At 38.3% G+C, this 20667-nt stretch overlaps 1 protein-coding gene across 1 annotated transcript in view; it reads left to right on the forward strand.

Annotated features, from left to right (window-relative positions):
* The first annotated feature begins 4201 nt into the window (after positions 1 to 4201).
* Positions 4202 to 20667, forward strand: part of SCUBE2 (signal peptide, CUB domain and EGF like domain containing 2) — a 60711-nt gene continuing 44245 nt past the window's right edge. The window contains exons 1-5 of the mRNA XM_081939253.1: positions 4202 to 4354; positions 10592 to 10714; positions 14244 to 14369; positions 15991 to 16125; positions 19728 to 19853. Of these exons, the coding sequence (XP_081795379.1) occupies positions 4246 to 4354; positions 10592 to 10714; positions 14244 to 14369; positions 15991 to 16125; positions 19728 to 19853 (619 nt within the window). The 5' untranslated portion in view covers positions 4202 to 4245. The remainder of the gene's footprint in view (positions 4355 to 10591; positions 10715 to 14243; positions 14370 to 15990; positions 16126 to 19727; positions 19854 to 20667) is intronic.

Genomic DNA, 20667 nt, shown 5'->3' on the forward strand with positions numbered 1-20667 from the left:
TCGAATTCATTCATAAATTGCCATTTCAGAGCTACTTCATTTTCCACAGGATGTTCTGTGATGAGGATGTAAACCATAAAGATTCAAATTCAATATCCAATTATGTATAAACTAGGTAAGTATCTTAGAGGACAAGAGTGGGGACTAGAATGTGCATTGTATGGTTTAAAGAAACACATTAGAATTTTCTTTTAATCTAGCCAGTGTGCTATTCATCTATATGGGTGCTTCTTATATTTTTCAAGGACATAGAATTGCTTTTTTAAAAAAGAGAAATGTTATGCCCTCTTCTTAAATGTTTTAAGAGAATAAAACTGCAGTTTTAAAGCAATCTGGAGCCCTTTCTCCCTTGCATCTAATCATGGCAGAAATATACCCTAGTAACACCTTTTCTGCTTTGTCAATTTTCCTTCATCAATTACCACTGAAGAACAAGAAACTCCTTGGATGAAAAGCGAAACATTTTCAATGAAAAACCCCCCAAGAAAGTCCAGTGGCCTTTTGAAAAGCACCCGTAGGACAACTGCAGCAGTATTAAAGATGTATTCATCATCTTATTTCAACACTCTCCGAGGACATTCTCAAAGGGGTATAATGGGTTTTGTCACCTATTTCCTTGGAAATCAGATGGCCAACTTGGACTGGGAATGGAACCAGCAGAAACAGGAAAAAGATTGGCAACAAATGTTATATAGTAGTCTTCTCTTGACTCAAAGTTAAGTGGATAGTTGGGAAAGCTCTACAACACGTTTTTTTAAAAAAGAAAATACAATATTTTCCTTTATCTTCAATACACTAATGTCTAGTGATTTTCAATTCTCCAATATATCTAAGGAAAATACTGCTGAAACAATTTTAAAATACGAATCTGGAACAAGTAATGTATACAAATTGTATGTTGAAACCTATTACTTAAAAATAATATTTTCCTTTTTTTTTATAAAACTGAACTGTATATGTGCAGTAGATAAACATTTTATTTTATGCTTTCCCCCCAAAATATCCTGATAGCAGTTAATTTAGATTAACTGTATATAAACAAAAGATTGCATAAAAACAATGTTTAAATGTTTTTATTTAGCTAAGCAATCAATTACTGAATAAAAACCTGGAATGTTTCATACCATCCCTTTATCAAGAGCACTATGCTTACCAGTATGGTTAGAAGTCATTCCGCCCCCGCCCCCCAGCTGATTTTTCTCAAAGTAAATTTGCTAGTGACTTTTATTTGACATGTCTGAAATGTGTTGGCAGATAGTTTGGATTCTAAAGAAATAATCCAGTTGCTGAGATTTCTGTCACTTTATCTTATCCTTTTTCAGTGGATTTTGTTAAAGAAAGTCTGGAAGAATTTTGCTTTCTATTGAAGCAGGGAAGCCAAGAACTTGATATTATCTCTTCTCCTGCAATGAGTTAGTGTCTTAGTAGTTCCTGGAATGAGTTTCTCCCTGAAATGCAGATGGCTCCCACTCTACCGTTGTTTGAAGGATCTCTGAGGAGCTTTTTACCCAGGCCTTTGGTAAGGGAGAGGAATATCATTTTATTGTGCTTAGCATATTTTAATTTTCTATTAATTTTATTCTAATTTCTTTGATTGTTGTAAGATGCCCTGAGTCACTGAGCGTTGGGTGGCATACATTATTAATATTATTATTACAACACCTTGCAGTTCTCATTTTTCCTTGCTTGCTAGAAGAAAGGTGCTTATGTATTTCCAGTTAAAGTTTACAAAAATATTTATTGTTAACTTTAAAAAAATAGAGTTAGGCTACAGCTTAAAAATCTTCATTTCCTGTCTTTAAGATGCTAATTTAAAAATCTGAAAAAAAGCTTTATAAGGTCTTTAATAAATTAAGTGCTTTTTGTATTTACTGAAATCCCCTGCACAAAAAAGGAACCAAATTGTGATATATTGACAGAAGAAAATATTTGTGGCTCGGGGCTGAATTGTGGTATCCTTGGTGCTCTCTGAACTTGGTTGTTTTCTTGCAGATGTTTCATTACCAAACATCTAGCATTGATGATGTTGCTTAGTTTGGAAATGAAACTAGGTCTGTAAGGAAACAACCAACCTCAGAAGGCACCAAGGACCCCACAATTGTGATATATATAAGATTTATTGCTGTTGTGGAGAAAATAGGAGGAGGAAAATGTTTTGAATGTGTTCACTGCCTTGAGATTGTAAAAATAATAAAGGCGACATATAAATGAATACAAAATTATTGATGGTATGCCCTATTTCTGTATAGATCCATGTGTATTTCTCCAATATTTCTAATACTGTACTACTGTACTAAGATTCAGTCCAGAAGATATTTCCATACAGACAATTTTACCATTTTATGGAGCACCTTGATAACATATCTAGCCCTTGTGACCCAACAGTATCTGCTAAAAACGTGGAATATTCAAAATTCAGAGATGTGAATTCAGCTTTGGTTTTAAAACAACCTGCCTCATCCATGGCAGAAATAAAGAAAATTAGGCATAGCTTTTCTCATGCACCACTAAACCTCATTAGGAAAATAGGCTGAACCTCTGGATAGTTTTTGATTTGCTGGCTATACTGTACACAGGGCCTCAGAGACAGCATTGATCAGGTAAAGTCCTTGCAGAGAGACTGACTTTCAATTATTCTCCAAATTCTCTAAAGCTGAAGATAATGCTGAAACACAAAACTATACAAGGCAGAAGGAAGAAATGCAGAGGATGTGCCTAATGTCATCCAAACAAAATATATTTATGTCCAATCTCCATTGTTTTTTTTCTGCAATTGAATTGGGGGCTTGAATTTATAATAAATCATTCAGCTAGGCTGACTAGTGATTTTGATTGTATTTATTTTTGTCCAATACACTCCTTTTTTAATACTGAGATCTCCATTGCTTTGTTCCCATCATAATGGAACTTCTCATTAAAATTTTCCCCATTGAGCAAAAATGCACCATGGCACAGATATCTGAAGACTGACCAAGCTTTGCTAGCTTAGAATCTGTGCACTTTGAGTAAGAAGATCCCCAAGTCTTTTTTTTTTAGCTGGCCTGAAGAGAAGCCTTGGCTTGGAAAACTAGAAAATAGTTGATGTGTCAAGATAATCAAGCACTGATGTCTTATCTATCAGAAGATTTGCTTAGGGCTTGAAACTTTGTTAGAGAACCCACAAACCAGTGGTGGGTTGCAGGCTGTATGCCCCGGTTCCGGTACGGTGCTCTGGAGAGCCCACCCGCCCACCCGAGCTCCTTACCTGTATTTGAGCTCTTCGGAGAGGAGCTGGAGCGACGCAGAGGCGTTGCAGAGGTAAGGGCACATGGACACGCTGCGCATGTATGCGCACGTGCATGTGGGAGACACCGGGCCCCATTGCACCGTACCGGTTGCAATGGGATCCGGAACCCACCACTGCCACAAAACCACTTCATAGTCTGTTTCTGCTGCTCCCCTCTGGGAGGAGGTTTCAAAGTATTTATAGCAGGACTGCTAGATCCTGCAACAGCTTTGTTCCTTATGTCATCGATCTCGTAAATTTGCAGGATTCTCTTTTTTAATGCTACGTATATGTATACATTCGAACTAGACTGTTTTGTTTCTCTGTCATATATGTGTATGTGAGCTTATGCATAATGGTTGTCCTTTGAGAGCTGAATACAACGAACTTTCATTTTAACGTATGCTGATAGGTGTACATCTAAAGTGACAGTAATTGGGAGAACCTTTGGAAGGTTAATAAACTCAAATGCATCATCATCATCAAGCTGCCACCCACCCTCCCAGTTTGCAACATTATTATTAAAGGCCATTTTACCCATGACCAAAGCCATTCTCAATTTGTGTAAGTCAGAAGTGATGCAGCTTTTGCTAAAAACGTTTTAAGTAATGGAAAACGCTCCCTTCTATCGAATATGCTACTATATGGGGGAGGGGGAATCACAACATCAATGCAACTACAATTCAGACGACAGAGATGCAAGCTTCCCTCACTACTTCTTTCTGAACGGCGGCGCGAGGTCTTCGCAGAAGCGCGGGAAAAGAGGAAAGGCGGTGGGTGGCCGCCTCCCTGGGCGCGTGCCCGCTCCTTGCCCCGCCAGCAGCGCTCGCACGTGAGGGAAGGCAGTGCCTCGGGGTGGGACAGCCCGTCGGCAAACGCCTCCTTTTTGGGACGCGCGCGGGGCCGGACCCAGGGGGACTGCAGCCTCGGGAGCGAGAAGCAGTAGCTGCGGCAGCTCGGCAGGCAGCTCCAGCTGATCGATGGGGTCCGGACAATGTCGCTCCGCCGCGGAGGCGCTTCTCTTCTTTCTCCTCCTCCTCTTCCTCCTCCTGCCGCCGCCGTTCCTGCTGCTTACCGCGTCTCCCCAAGGTCAGCTGTGCGCAGCCGGGCTCCTTTTCCCCCGGTAGTAAGCAGGGCGAGCGAGGTGTTGGGCTTTGCGCTTGGGCATCTGGCGAGTACACCCCTTGGGCAGGGTCGCCGTGGCAGAGCTGCGCCCTTAAATGCCATCCAGGCTGAGCGCTTCAAGTCCGCTTGTGGTCGGCTGGGTCGGGCAGCTGAGCTTGCCTGGCGTCGGTCTCTGCCCCTTGCCCGAAGGCGGGGAAGCTCCTTGCCTGTTGGGGAGTTAAACGTTAAACTCGCTTGGGAACCCGCTAGCAGCCAACATTTGTGACACCATTGGGCAAATGCATTGTCGGACCCTTTAATCAGAAAGGCGTATTTAGAGACGACATCCCGTCCGTGTGGTACATTGAGCCCGCAGGTAAATTTTGGAAGAGGAAACCTGTCTGATTTGGGTTTTTTTTGGGGGGGGGCACAAAACAGCGTACTGTGGCTCACGCTTCTGAGATGGGACGTGGGTAGAATAAGCCTCCCTAGGGAAAAGGCTCGGGGATGTTAAGAAATCGGGAGCGATTATCTAGCAAATCAGTTGGTCTCCTACATTCCCTTTTGCATAAAGTGCATCTGTTTTTAGTGCTGACATTTGACATGGGAGTACTAAATTCGACATTTCATCTATTTTTAGTGCTAGCGTTTTCGTGCTTTGCGTTTGGGGAAAAACTCACTCCAATTTCTAGCTCTTAAACAAGCAAATTGAAGTTAAGAATAACTACAGCAGTGGTCCAACATATAGTTACTGAAGGCTAAATATATTTAAACCTAGTGGGCTAATGCTTGAATAAACATGCATAGAGTTGTGCAGATAGTAACTCTTAGAAGGTTCTCAGTAGGGACTTTTGGAAATTATATTATGTTTTGTACAAGGCAGAGTAGTTCATAAAATACACCTGATATTTTATAAGTGAATGGGTGACAGCTTTTTATAACGTGGAATTTATAGAATCCTATTGGACTTTAGAAAAATCCCAAAATAAAAGATTTTTAAAACATTTCCCCTTGAGTGTAAACTAAGTGAAATCAGTACTGATTCTTAGACAGACTTTAATGGCGAATTTTTCTCCAATCTTGCCTTGTAGTAGAATCTTACATCTGTTGTCATTGTAATCAAACCCATTTGCCTTGCTGCTGGTCATTCTCTTTCCTTTCACTTTCTGAGCATTATAGATTTCAACAGAGCTAGAACTTCACATAATGTGTCCAGTATATGATAATTTAAGCTTAATCAATTGCACCTTGAGTGAAAAACATTAAATAAAAATATAGATGTAATAGAGCCTAATTATTTGATTGAATGTACTCCTATAGCTTTTCTTTCACCTTTGAATATATTTTGTAAAAAATATTGTCAAATATACAGAACAATTGTCAAGCCACATTTTATACATATGTCTAGATTTTTTTGAAGTGTGAGCATAAAACGTTGATGCCTTTTTCAAGTTGAGCTTGAGTCCTTCTGATATATTATAGGCTTCTAAGACAAGTGATGTGACATTTGCAATAGTGTAGGACAATATAAATTCCATCCCTTACGTACTTGCCTGAATTTTCATACTGCAAGTGCAAAAAGCATATCAGAGAATATGATTCATCACTATGGCATCATTATGGAAAGGAGTGGATGTTTTTCACATTGCTGGTCAGAGCCATTCCTACAGAACTTGCTTGCAGAAATAAAACTATACAATGCTAATTAAAAATCTACTATTGATGTGAAAGAAAAAAACCCAGTTGAATATAGGTAAATGAAATAGCAAATGAAAAAAGAAAGCAATTGACAGATCTATTCAGATGGCATTGCAAGGATAAGATATCCTTCTGAGGAGAGCTGATGGCCAGGTTTCAAAACATGTTTTGCAAGATAAACTTGGCTTACATGTGTGTAATGCTGTGATGGAAATATAAAGTGGCAGAACATGTGGTATGATGTCACAATACTTTCTTGCACTGTTGATGATAGAAACAGCATAGCATTACTTAATGTGACACCATAATTACAAGTCCACTTAATTCTTTGCCACAAAGTTCCTGTGGTGGCAGGAATGGGGTGGGATTAAAAAACTCAAGATGGTAATCATATCTATGCAGTCAAAGCCCCTTCCATTTGTGCATGTGATTCTATGGTCACAATTGCCATCTTGATTTTTTTTAATTCACCAATGAATCTTGACTCTCGCTCTTTGCCTTCATTTTAACAGTTTATTTCAAAAAGATACTAAAATATTTTTAGTAGTTAAAATGCACAATTGCATACAGTTGATAAACATTAATTACTATATATGTAGTAATAGTACATTGTATATATATATATATCCATCCATTCCTCCGTCCATCATCAGTCTACAAAAGTCGTTTCATTTGAGGGTCAAACCAAGCACATTGAAGAGTGCATTCCAAATATAAGTAAGGTAAGAATTTAGGTTTGGGGAAAGTTTTCAGGATTCTTAGTGGGTGAAAGAGTACCACAAGTCTTTGCAAGGTCCATACTTTAGCTGTTAACTATCTGTCCAAAAGGAAGAAAAATTGCCAACTTTTGGCTTTAATCAGTTGGGGGGTTTGAAGTTCATAAATGAAGGGCAGTAGACCCCACTGTTAGATTCCCAATTCTTTATTTTTTAATTTCATATTAATATTCCTTCTTTTCCAGAATTTTATATTATAAGGGGAACTAGAGGATATCCCGAGGTCCTTGCTGCACTATCCTGCCAAAGCTTTTGTTAAATCCTGGAATGAAAGGCTAGCTGAGGCTTTGAACAGGATCATGCCTGTATGGCCTTTGTTGACCCATTGTTCCCAATACTCCCCATGGTTCACACTGTGGGTTTTGAAAAGGGATAAGATATGCTTAGTGTGCCGCTGGAGGAAAACAAGGAATGAATTCAACTGGATATGATTTAGAGCTGCTATTAAGATATACCTTGTGGTGGTAAGAGTGGTGAAACCCTTATTGTGTCCACAAAGTGTCGCTTAGTGGCCCTGTTTAGAATCACTCAGTCCCTCCTGAGACAGGAGTGCTTGTGCGATCATCTTCAGAACTATGCAGAAGAATTTGTGGGATGTCTGATAAAGTCACTAGGATTTATTCCCAGTTAGAACCCAGGCATGGTACACGTCCATTAGAGATGCCAGGGGAAAGGTCTTAGCCCATTATTTGAGCCTTTTGGACAGGATCCTTAATGCTGTCAGTGCAATCACCTATCACCGTGATGGAGAACCTATGGCACACGTGCCACAGGTGGCACATGGAGCTATTTGTCAGGGCACGCGAGGCTTCCCCTGTTAGCTGGCCAGCACGCATGCGCGCACTGGCCAGCTCACTTTGGCCTTCTTTTGAGGCCATTTTTCGCCCTCTGGAGGCTTCAGGAGCTTCCATGACGCCTCCGGAGCGCGAAAGACCAGCCCTAAGGGGCAAACCGGAAGTTTGAGAATGGACTTCTGGTTTGCTTGTAGGGCTGGTTTTAGCCCTCTGGAGCATTCAGGAGCCCTCAGGAGGTTTCCCTGAAGGCTCCGGAGGGGAAAAAACGATGCTACGAGCAAACCGGAAGTCACTCCGGGTTGCTCGTAGGGCCAATTTTAGCCCTCCGGAGCATTCAGGAGCCCCCAGGAAGCTTTCCTGAAGGCTCCGGAGGGAAAAAAACGACACTACCAGCAAACCGGAAGTGACTTCTGGGTTGCTCTTGTGCCAGTTTTAGCGCTCCAGAGCCTTCAGGGAAGCTCCTGAAGCCTCCGGAGGGCCTCTGTGGGGGAAGGCTGTTTTCGCCCTCCCCAGGCTCCTATAAAGCCTTTGAAGCCTGGGGAGGGCAAAAAAAGCACGCCAAAAATGAGGAGCGCTGGTCGTGCATGCATGCACGCTGTGGTCTTGCGTATAGCATTATGGGTTTGCACGCCCGCGCACAACCCCCCTCCCCCTGCTCACGCGAGCCAAAAAAGTTTCGCCATCACTGACCTATCAGTTAGATCCTTGTCCTTCCTGGCTAGTGAAAGCCTCCAAGACAATGACAGACAGGTGAATTCAGGCAGTGATAAATTCTTCACTGCAGGAAGGGATGTTTCCAAGTTTTCAAGGAAGTATTGATTTGCCCCCTCCTTAAAAATCCATGTCTTCATGCCACCTGCCTGGACAATTTCCATCCAGTCTCACATTTTTTAGGGAAGATAGTAGAGAATGTGGTTGTGTGGTAGTTTCAGCGGGTCCGGGATAAAATGGATTATGTAGACCCCTTCCAGTCACAATTCAGGCCAAGTTATGGGACAGAAACAGCATTGGTTGCACATGATGATGATATTGGTGAAAGCAGGATGGAGTAGTGCATCCATCCTTGTTCTTGACCTCTGAATGGCCTTCAGTACCACTGACCATAGCATTATTTTGTGCCAGAGGTGGAGTTTGGGACTAGGTGGTGCAGTTTTATGCTGATTTGGCTCCTTTCTCTAACGTTAGTCCTAATTGGGGCTGATAGGGAGTGGGAGCTCCAGTTCACAGCTCTCCTTTATGGTATTTTCCCCATTCCTTTTTAACATTTACATGAAACCTCTGGGTGGAATCATCGGTCATCAAATTTATATCTCCATCTTTAATTATCCAAGTGATGCTATCGCTGCCCTCTCTTTGTGCCTGGAGGTTGTAGGGACCTGAGTAAGAGACAATAGACTTTGGCTGAACCCTGGTAAGACTTAGAGACTTTGGGAGTGTGGAGCTTGGATTCTGGGACTATAATATCTTCAGTTCTGCATGGGATTGCATTATCCCAGTTGATTTTGGGGTTCTGGGACTTTAACATCTTCAGTTCTGTATGGGATTACACTATCCCAGTTGGATCTGATTCTGGGGTTCTGGGACTTTAACGTCTTCAGTTCTGTATGGGATTGCACTATCCCAGTTGGGCCTGATATGCAACTTGGGGATTCTTCTAAACTCACAACTTCTGCTCAATGAGCAGGTGGCAAGTATGTCTAGGAGAACCTTTGCACAACTTCATGTTGTGCACCAGTTGTGTCCTTTCCTGGATTGGGAGTTCCTGAGCTCAGTCACTCAAGCCCTGGTCATCTCACAGTTAGACTATTGCAACACCTACTAGCTGGGGCTACTCTTGAAGAATATCCAGAAGCTTCAGCTGGTACAGAACTCAACCCTACAGGCAGTTCTTTATTTATTGTTTTAATGTTTTATACATTATTTTTGAATTAGGGTAAGCTGTCTAGAATTGCCTTGGTGAGATGGATGACATAGAGTTTAATAAGTAAATAAATAAAATAAATATTACGGATAGTTGGATGTCATTTCATTAAACTATATTTATGTATTGGCCTAAAGATAGGCAGTATGGAGCCTGCATCGCGAACCTATCTTCAAGACAATAAATACATTCAGACAGAAAATGGTCCATATCAGGTTTGAATGCACTTTGTAGCTAATGTAGGGCCTATCATATCGATATAAAAGTTCATGGCAGTTTGCTGCTTTCTCCACCAACTACTGTTTTGGATGTTTGTAGAATGTATTACAGTTCAGGGTGGAGATAATAATGCAAGTTATTACAAGATCAGAACAGAATAACAGAGTTGGAAGGGACCTTGGAGGTTTTCTAGTCCAACCCCCTGCTCAAGCAAGAAACCATATACTATTTCAAACAAGCAGTTGTCCAGTCTCTTAAAAATCTCCAGTGTTGAACCACCCACAACTTTTGGAAACAAGTCATTCCATTGATTAATTATTCTATCTTCCTTTTGTAGTTAGGGCTACAATTTGCATACTACCTAGACTTAAGCACAAGCATTGGTCATCTTTCAAATTCAATTATGCCTTCTCATTCTCACCAAGGTACAGGGAGGTCTCACAAAAGCACTGGAGAGGGCATGGATCAAGCCCATGGTTAATAGAACAATATTGAAAAGTATTCTATCCACTTCTTTGGATGCCCAAGGCTGAAAAGGTTCAAGACATATTGCCCCAGTTATCATTTTGGATCCTCCTCATGAAGAATCAAGACATCAGGCATCAGGGTTTCACCCATTTTCACCCATAAAAACTATTTTTTGTTTATTTTTTTAGTTTTATAGATGCCATTTGGGATGATAAATATAGGTGCCAAGCTACCTGTAGAAGTCATACTGTTAACTATTGCTTTTGATCAAATGTTGTGGTCTGGATATATGAAACTATGGTGGCACATTTTAATTACACTGTCATTCTCATTTCTTTTTGCACAGATGTTGATGAATGTGCACAAGGAATTGATGATTGCCACCCAGATGCAATTTGTCAGAATACTTTGAAATTATATAAGTGCACATGTAAGCCAGGATACAGTGGAGAAGGAAAAGCTTGTGAAGGTGAGTGCGTTAAAACCATAAAGCTGGTTTTGACTGAATATGATTGTTCCCAATATCTAGTTGAATAATAGTGATAAAATACAGGTATTTGTAAAATGGTGTTATTTAAGTATAATGTGGCAATCATTTTTTGTGACCTACTTTATTTTTCAGAGTACAAGACGCACCTTTCCCCACCCCCCAAAAAGGGGGGAAATTTGGGTGCATCTTATACACTGAATGTAGCCCGCCCACCCACTGGCCCCCACCCTTTGTCCTCTGCCTCCCAGCAATTTACCTCCTTGCAGCAAACGGGGAAATGGGACTTGCGGAGGCGGCAATAGGCTATGGCAATCCCTGCAACCTGAAACAGCTGACCATCTGAAATTGAAAGTGAACCTTGCTGTTTCCTGCTTGCTGCAAGGAGGAAAATTGCTGGGAGGCAGAGGCCGATTTCTTCTTCTTCTAATCAGGTTAAATAAAACAGGCTGTTTGCTGTTTGCTGCAAGGGGGTAAGTCAATAATTATAAATGCCTATAGAATGTTCAAATGATTAGACTTATTTTTTAAAGACTGCTTTATTATTGTTCTAGAGACGTTAACAAAATGAAAAAGCTTTTTAAAATAAATGCTTGATCTGAAGAGGCCAGTGCTATTGTATCTTTTTTTAAATAGCAGAGAATAACATATACTTCCAGAAAGCCACATCAATTTTAACAGCATCTATAGAAGTATAGTCTGAAATGTAACACCACAAACAGTTTATATTGTCTGTACTGTTTGCTGTTTGCCGTAAGGAGGCAAATTGCTGGGAGGCAGATTTTTTCCCCTTGTTTTCCTCCCTAAAAGCTAGGTGCATCTTATACTTCAGAGTGCCTCTACTCCGAAAAATATGGTAATTTAAACTTTACCTCATCACACTATCATAAAACATGGTTTATAACAATCTTTTGATTGTATTTTATAAGCATTTTAGGTACTTTCCCCAGTAGACTTGAACGGGCTGTTCAATTTTCCACTTTTCAAGCCATATAGTTATTTTTCTAGATTGCAAAATGTTTAAAATCCTATTCCAGATTCAAATCAGAACACATTTTTTAAAAAGAAGTGATTTATTTCTTTGCATGAAAACATTCCAGTTGGTCAACATGATAGACAAACAGGTAATCTTCAACTTATGACCACAATTTAGCCTAAAATTTTAGTTATTAAGTGAGACAGTTTTGGTCTTGTTTGTCAGAAAGTGATGACATGACTCCAGGGTATTGCAATTGTCATAAATATGAACCAGTTGCCAAGCATCTGAATTTTGATCATGTGAACACTGGGATGCTGCATAAGTGTGAAAAATGGTCATAGGTCACTTTTTTCAGTGTTGTAACTTCAAACGGACACTAAATGAACAGTTGTAAGTCAAGGACTACCTGTATACTTTTTGCAATATATGTATGCACATAACAGAATCATATTGCGCTAAATTATTTTAACAATGATTAGTTAAACACTCCATAATACAGAGTTATAAATGATTATTCATATAACATGTTAAATCAATAGCAAACATAATCTTACTCAGAATGATGTTTGACTTCCCACCCACCAACATCATCTATGGTCTTTGAAACACCAGTGAAAATTAAAATGAGGAACATTTATGGAGCTCCTTTAGTTTTTTGTGTGAGAGAGAAAAAACAGCTGTTTTCAACTGATTCAAACATACTAAAGTTGTTTTCCTGCAAACTGTTGGTCAGCTGATGAGTGGATTCTTTAAGATTGGGTGGGAGGGCAAGGCATAAGAGATTACATTGATTGAAGAAGGGAAGATGACCCAGAGGACATAATAAGCAAAGATGAAGAGGACATAGGCAGAGAGCTGTATCTATGACTGTATTACAGATCCAACTCTATTCTAATTGCAGCTTCCAGGATAAATATGAAGAGAAAGGTTATCAAGCTTCAGAATCTTCATGTTTTGTTTTATATACCTATTGATACATATGTATACATACATTGCATTTTCGACTGTATGATGAAATCCTTTTCTGACACCAGAGAAACTTACAACTTAGGTCAGCTTTAGGCAAATCTGAAGAACTTCATTTCTATAAAAAGGTGATTGAAAAGGTGATTCTCACCATTTCATGTTCATGGATCAAATAGCTCTGTTTCAGTTAGGCTTAAGACCACGATAGAATTTTGAGACTGCTTTGAACATCATGGTGAATGACTTATATAGAAACTAAAACTTTCTATTTCTCCTATTTTTGCTATAATTGATCCTAGTATTGTATAGTGGGCCACATGGGGTTTTTGCCTTGGAGTTTTGTCTGAGTCAAAAAGTTTGTTCTGGGAGATACTTGTTTGGCATTTAGAAAGTCATGTAGAATTCTGTCTCTTCCCCCACCTCCACCCCCAGCCCCGCTCTTCAACATCCTCATGAAACTATTGGGTCAGATTATTGGGAGGGGATGTCTTTAATCTGGTAATACTAACCAGACATACTGGTCACTATCATTTAACTCCAAAGAAGCAAGTGATACTCATAAATTTTGTCTAATTCTTGCATTATGCTGAACCTCTACATCATAACCATACCATTCTGAGAGGTTGTTGGGCAGTTTTTGAAAAGAGATCCTCAGACTCCTTGGGTTGTGGACCAGTTGCCCCTATTTCTGGATCAGCAGACTCTATATTCAGTTACTCATGACCAGATCATTTCCCGCATGGATTATTCTAATGGGCTGTACATGGGGCTGCCCTTGAAGAGTATTCAGGAAATTCAGCTGGTGCAAAATGCTTGTTTCTAGATCAGCACGTATTACACCACTGCTATACAAGCTGCATTGGGTACCAATTTGCTTCCAGGTTTAATTCAAAGCCCTACATGACGTGGGGCTGGGTTGTTTGAAGGACTTTCTCTCCCAGGGTTCATCTACCTGTTCCCTAAGGTCCAGCACAACAGGCAAGTTAAAGGTCCTATTCTCTAAGGAATTATATCTGATAAGGCCCAAGAGGAGACCCTCTTCTGACATGGCACATAATCTTTGGAACCATTGTCCCTCTTGAGATCAAATTAGCCCTGAGTTTATTGGTCTTCGGGAAGGAAGTTAAGACATGGCTTTGCCAACTTGCCTTAAGGTCTGGCAGTATTGGTATGGAGCCTACTAAATGTTTATTCTATTAATAAAATGGATTGCATTCCCCTGCAGATTATAGTTTTTATGGTTTTTAATAGGTTTTATTGTTTTAATGGATTTTTGTAGTCATGCTTTTTGTTACTTTTTATATTTTGTATGTGTTTAACTCCATGGGCTTCCAGGAATCACATATGTAAGATGGGTAGTTATATACACTGAACAAACAAAAATAGAAGCAGTATTGGACATGAGAAGATTTAGATAATTTATTTTTGAAAAAAATAGACTATTTGCAAAGTTGAAATGATTTAAGAACATTTACTAGTAACAATTGTGACAATTTAATCCTGTCACAACTTATCTATAACAAACAAGTAGGCATCTATCATGCTGACTTTTGCTTTATTCTCCAGATATTGATGAATGTGATAATGAGTTCAATGGAGGATGTGTCCATGAATGTTTCAACATTCCAGGCAATTATCGCTGTATATGTTATGATGGCTTCATGTTGGCTCAGGATGGTCATAATTGTCTTGGTAAGGATGTGCCCCAAAAGGTTATTATGTACTGACAAATTTATTGTGTGCCTAGTCTAGGGGTGTCAAACTCAAGGCCCGGGAGCTGGATGCGGCCCACAGCGTGCTTAGATCTGGCCCATGGGGCTGCCCTGGAAACAGCACAGGATTGGCCTACAGTGTCTCTGCCAGTGAAAAAAGAGCTTCGGAGGACTGTGTATGCCCTATCAAGATCCATTTTCGCTGGCAGAAGATTGCAGGAGGACGTCGCAGCTGAAAATGGAATTTGGGAGCCCTTGGGCCACCACAGGTGCCCCCAATACGAGTGATGTCGAGCTGGCCACACCCACCACGGCCATTCCCACCCCATCTCCCAAAGGTCAAACACAACCCTGATGCGGCCCTCAATGAAATCGAGTTTAACACCCCTGGCCTGGACAAAGTAAAATGCTAATTCAGCAAAATAGCATTTTTGTTATTCCATGTATTTATGAAAATATCAGACATTTACATTGTATATTAATCACAATTTGTTAATCAAAATCAGATGACCCTTATTTAATCTTAACCATGATTTAGAAGATTACAATATAAATTTGTAAATGGTTGTTTATTTCAGCTAATCATAGCTGAATTTTAAGTGGGTTTTAAATGACATCTGAACTGTAGTGAATCTAAAGTGGAAATTTCCCATTTTCTGCTTGAGCCCAAGCCACCGTTGAAAAGGAATAAGTGAGTCCAAAGCCCAGTGTGGTTTATGTTTATAATGTTGGGTCATATTAAGAGGAGTTTGATGGGGAGTTTTCTGCCCACAAGGCAGATTCGGTCTGCCTGTCCCCACCACCCAAATCTCACTTCCATTCCACATCAAAGAATGAAGTGGGTATTTGTTATTCTACTTCAGCCAAACAAAATGGATTTGAGGCTTCATACAATAGGCAGAGCAATAGGCCATAGCTTTCTTCTAGAAGTCAAAGGACAATAAACAAAAGGTAGCTTGGAGAAAAAGATATGATAAGGATTTTTGATACAGCTATACTTTTTCCAAATATATCTTTAGTACTTATGGATATTTACTTTGTGGATTTATATATCTATTGTTAGACAGGCAAAGAATGAATGCATCACACAGTGATGGTGGGGATACCAGGAAATAATTTAATTAAATAGATGCTGATCTGGCTTTGGTTTTTTTTCTATTATTATTATTGTTGTTGTTATCATTTTTATCCTTGTTGTCATTGTTGTCGTTATCCTGTAATTTAGTCCTGAGATTAAGATACTTGTTTTAAATAGGCTTCAAGGAAAAGTATGGTCATTAATATTTGCATTTTTATTCATAAAATTATAAAAAATAGAAAAACATTTTTAGTAGGCACCTTAATATTATTTGTATTTATTTAGAAAAATAAATATCTGTAGTGTTAAGTTTTATTGGGTCTGAAGAGGAGTGATAGGAAAAATAAGGAAACTATCCAACCAACTGGATATTTAGTTCATTACTGCTTAATGGATTATTTGTGTTCAGCTGGTATAGATATATTTATTTATTTATTTACCACCCATCTCGCTTCAAAGCGACTTTGGGTGGCTTACAAGCTTACATGGAGATGGTTCAAAACTGGTACCACATGTATTTCAGATATGGATGAATGCTTGGTCAATAATGGAGGTTGTCAACATGCTTGTATCAACATAGTGGGTAGTTATGAATGTCGTTGCAATGAAGGATTCTTCCTCAGCGATAATCAGCACACCTGCATTCATCGTTCAGAAGGTATAAGCCTTTTCATTTTTACAAAAACATGCATGAGGCCCTTCCTTTTCCCCACCATTCAGAATCAATTTTCTTAAATCATGTTGTAATATGGAATGGTTATATACGGTACGTGGAGTTTCTAAAGATGTTATATGATATGCTAATGATAAAAGGGAAATTGTAGCGTGTCTCTTGCCTGTTTTTAACTATTACATTATGCAGATTTTGTACTGACAGATATGCGTTAGACAATAACTTCTCAGTGACTTGGGCATGCATGGCTAGGAATTCATTTTTATTATATTTTGGGAATGGATGCCATTAAAATCAGGCAACGGTCTCAGAATAGTGGGGAAAAAGAGTACAGAATTGGTAGTCATCCCTCATGTATATCTTCTGCTTCTTCCTCTGTGTGAAGGCACTCTTCTTTTTCTCATGCTCGTTTGAAAGGCTAGTTGGAGCAATTGTGGTTTACATGCTCAAAGCAGGAATTCAGAGAACTTCCACTTGGTGATGGAGCCTTGAAACTGTCCTCAATGAGCATTCCCAAAACACTAGGATAAAAAACAGTTTGCTTAAATAATCATGTAGTATAAACCATTTTTTTAAAAAAGAATTGTGATCTTTTTCGTCTGAATAGACTGTACCCCATTTCAAATACTCTGATAGTGGGTCTTTTAAAGAATATTTGAAGAGATAATTTTTGCCATTTCCCTTTAGAGACTGAAGATACTGACTAGGAGATTATAGTCAAACCTTTGTGAAATGTCTTCTCAAATTTAATTTTAATTAAAAAGACATAAAACTTACATTTCCTTTTATATTATTATGGGATCACTATGAATGTCATTTCATTTACTGAGCTTGATTGATATTTGATCAGAATACTTTAGAACTCCTTTCTAGATCATTTTTTACATTGTTTTTTTAGAAGAATCTTCAGCACACATAAAATTAGCTTGTATTGATAAAACCTACTAGAGATATGGAGCAGCTGTAAATATTGCAGATGATGATGATTTGCAAAATCAAACTCACTACTTGCTGTGTATCAGTTTACAGGATTTTCATTCATTTTACAAAAGCCCAAGATTGTGATAGAAAATTAACTTAATTAGTAGTTGCATAATTTACTCCTCATGAAAATGTTATCACTATAAAGGTGGTATCTTTTGAATTTCAAAATTTAAGGTCTTTATTGAAATAGGATGAATTGTTGTTCTTTGTTTCTATAATGTTATTTAATTGATATGAAAAACTTTAATTCTTAATTTTACAAACTCTTTCAATCAAAAGGCATTTAATGGTGATAATATGTTTGTGACTAGTAAAAGGGAGCATTTCAGCATGCGGCTATTTATTTTGCACTACAACTTTCAGGGGAATAATTTTACATTTTCTCTTTATGCAGAACTAAGTAAATCAGAATTCCCTATTTGAAAAGTTTCCGTCTTCAGTAAACTTTGCCAAAGTAGTTGCTTATACAGTATAACCCTTGGTGTCTGAACATGCACAAAGAAATCACACTATTAGCAGAAGCTAAGCTGTTAATTTTCTTAATGCTTTTTATATGTCTTTTAGCTAACTGGCGTGTTGAACCTTTCAAATGCCAAACAACGGAAGACTTAATAAGACTAATTTGTGATCCTTTGTAATAGAAAAAGATGGACTGACAACATAATAGTGATTTGCGGGTTTGATATGGATTTTGGTGTCTTTTGTGTTTCTGATGGGGTGAAGACATCATTGTATTCCTAGTTTTCTCACTGTGGGAAAGGAATTAAGGAACCAGTAGAGCAGAATAATCAAAGCAATATAGCAGCTATCCCTTTGTTAGTCAGAGTCACTTTAGAAGAAGTATGTTGGAATGAAAGCATGGCTTATTAAAATGCTGCAGAACTTTCTAAGGGCATGATGTTAGTCACAGTTTTTCTTGGGATAAGGAAAGTTATAGCAAACAAAACTTAATTCATAAATCATACAACAGCTTGATTTGGAATGCATTATACATTGTTTTGACTACTGTTTTCAAGCTGGAATGAGGAGCTCCTGATGCACTAATGAATGATGCATCATTATTAGGTAGTCTGTAAATTAGTCCCTCATATGTCAGCACCTTTTTGAATACCCTGTGGATTTAGAAGATGTCCACACACACACACACACACACCATGCCTTGAAGGTTTACGTTAAGCGGATAATATATTGGAAATTCTTCATTTCCAGAATTCATACAATCTGTTTCTTTTTTCTTAATGTTTGATCTGGGAGACTTGCTTCTCCTTCTTATATTAAACAAGGATAATTGTTCGCATGTGTGAAATACTAAAAAAAGGCTGATCCATCTCAAGGTAATTATTTTTGTAATTGTAAATTCACAGCGAAATCTACCCCTCAGATTATATTAATGATTCCACATTGAATATTTATTACTTTATTGGCATGATATGGGAAGTTAACTCTCTCTCTCTCTCCCTCCCTCTCTCTCTCTCTCTCTCTCTCTCTCTCTCTCTCTCTCTCTCTCTGTGTAATTTGATTTAATTGACATAGAGTAAATATTTATTTATTTAGCCACCCTTCTTATAATACAAAATATCCCGAAAGAGAATCTTTATTAAGATTTTCTTACGAAATTTGTTCAGTATCACAGACGTGCTTTTTATGATCATTAGAAATTACAGAAAGTCTCTAATGTGAATTTCCTTTAAGTCCCTTTGATTAAATGCCAATATTAAAGAAAACTCTAGACTTTAAGAAATATGTGTTTGCTTGATTGAGCCCATTATAAGAAATAAATCAGAACAAGGGATAATTCCATGTATCTACATATTTAGAATGAATTATTTCCCCCTTCTGTAGCTAACAATAAATCAATAGCACTCTTTCCCTGGATAAATGTTGTTTGTAGAAGATGCCAGTAGGTTTTACACATATCTTAGACTTGAAAAGAACAAGCTGCTTCATTCTTTATATGGTGGGTATGTTTCTGCATGTTTAGTGGGCATCAGGATGAATTTTAGGGAGACTTTATCCCTAATTTTATATTTAAGTTCATGAATCAATAGCAAGACTTTTAGAGAAGACCAAACTTTCAGTAAATGAATTTTTCAAAATTGGATATGCTTATCTGGTCCAAGTTAAAGACTAGCCATAAAGTTGCCTATCCATCAAAATCTTGAGAGGGGAATTCTCACTCATATATATGCCTTTTGTATGTATGTACATATAAGGTAGTGACCATGTTGGTATTCTCTAAAAGTTTATTGAACTTCTTGAGTTCTGTTGGATTCATCTTCTGCTTACTGTATCTTCTAACTCTTCTCTCTCAGCTCATCCTATTCCCTGAAACATTGTGAAGGTAATACCGATTCACAATTAGTGGCCCATTTTTGCCGTTTTTCCCTTTAAAAATTATAACAGATTTGTAAATTTGGTAAAACTTTGAAGAGGGTGCTTCATATTATACTTCTACTCTTGCTATATAGGCTTTATTCCTTTTTTCATATGATAGATTGTCTCATGACTCAATTAATTCTTAAATGGTGATAAATAGCTAAAATCTGTTGATTATATTTAAAAACTCAGAGAATACTGATACATCCACATTGACTGTTTTGTAGAAGGTGTGAGCTGCATGAATAAGGATCATGGTTGTGCCCATATCTGCAAAGAAGCACCAAAAGGAGGAGTGGACTGCGAATGCAGACCTGGATTTGAACTGGCCAGGAACCAAAGAGACTGCATTTGTATGCAACATTCTACACCTACCTGACTCTTATGCAGCCCTTCTGATCAGAAGGAATTGCTAAGCATCTTTCTTACTCTTATCTGATCATCTCTTGGTTTAAAATATTTTCACTGTTCACTTGGTTTTTGTTCACTTCTGCTCACTAAAGTTTTGCCTTATGATAATTTTAATGATTATCAGATGCAGCACACGGCACACATGATTGATAGTGTGCAGTAGATGGCATGCATTAGAGATGTGTTTGACTGCAAATCTTTATTTGTAGAAGAAATCTCTTCCAACTCTGTTTTTCTTTCTTTGTAGAATTTTAACTGAATTCAACTAGAGCTTTTGAAATAGAATTCAGTAGCCAAAAACATGTAAAATAACTTGGCGTCTAATCTTGAATTCAGCATTATGTCTTCTGGTTGATTTTCTAATCAAATAATTAATCTACAACTATACTATAACTCAATTAAGTTAAGCAGCATTATTTTTGAATAGGCAGGAATAGCACTGCCATATTTAATATCCATGCAGTTTAGTCAAGAGCATGGCTGTGCTCACATGATGTCTGTAACTTGATGGATATAGTGTTCTGACTGAAGTCCCATATCTTTTATACATGTGTACAATATCAACAGATATTCAAAGTGTGAGCAAGGGAAAACCTCAACCACAGTGTCATACTGATACTAAACCTTGCAAGTTTAAGTGGAAGCTGATGACTGAGCGAAAGTGCTATCTTTAAATATTAGGTTTGATTCCGAAGTAAAAATATGCCTGTTACACTACTACAATAACCCAAGGGTGATTTTTCAAGAGGCAACTGG

Source organism: Natrix helvetica, assembly GCF_964273705.1.
Source record: "Natrix helvetica genome assembly, chromosome: 1".
In the NCBI taxonomy this organism is placed as follows: domain Eukaryota; kingdom Metazoa; phylum Chordata; class Lepidosauria; order Squamata; family Natricidae; genus Natrix; species Natrix helvetica.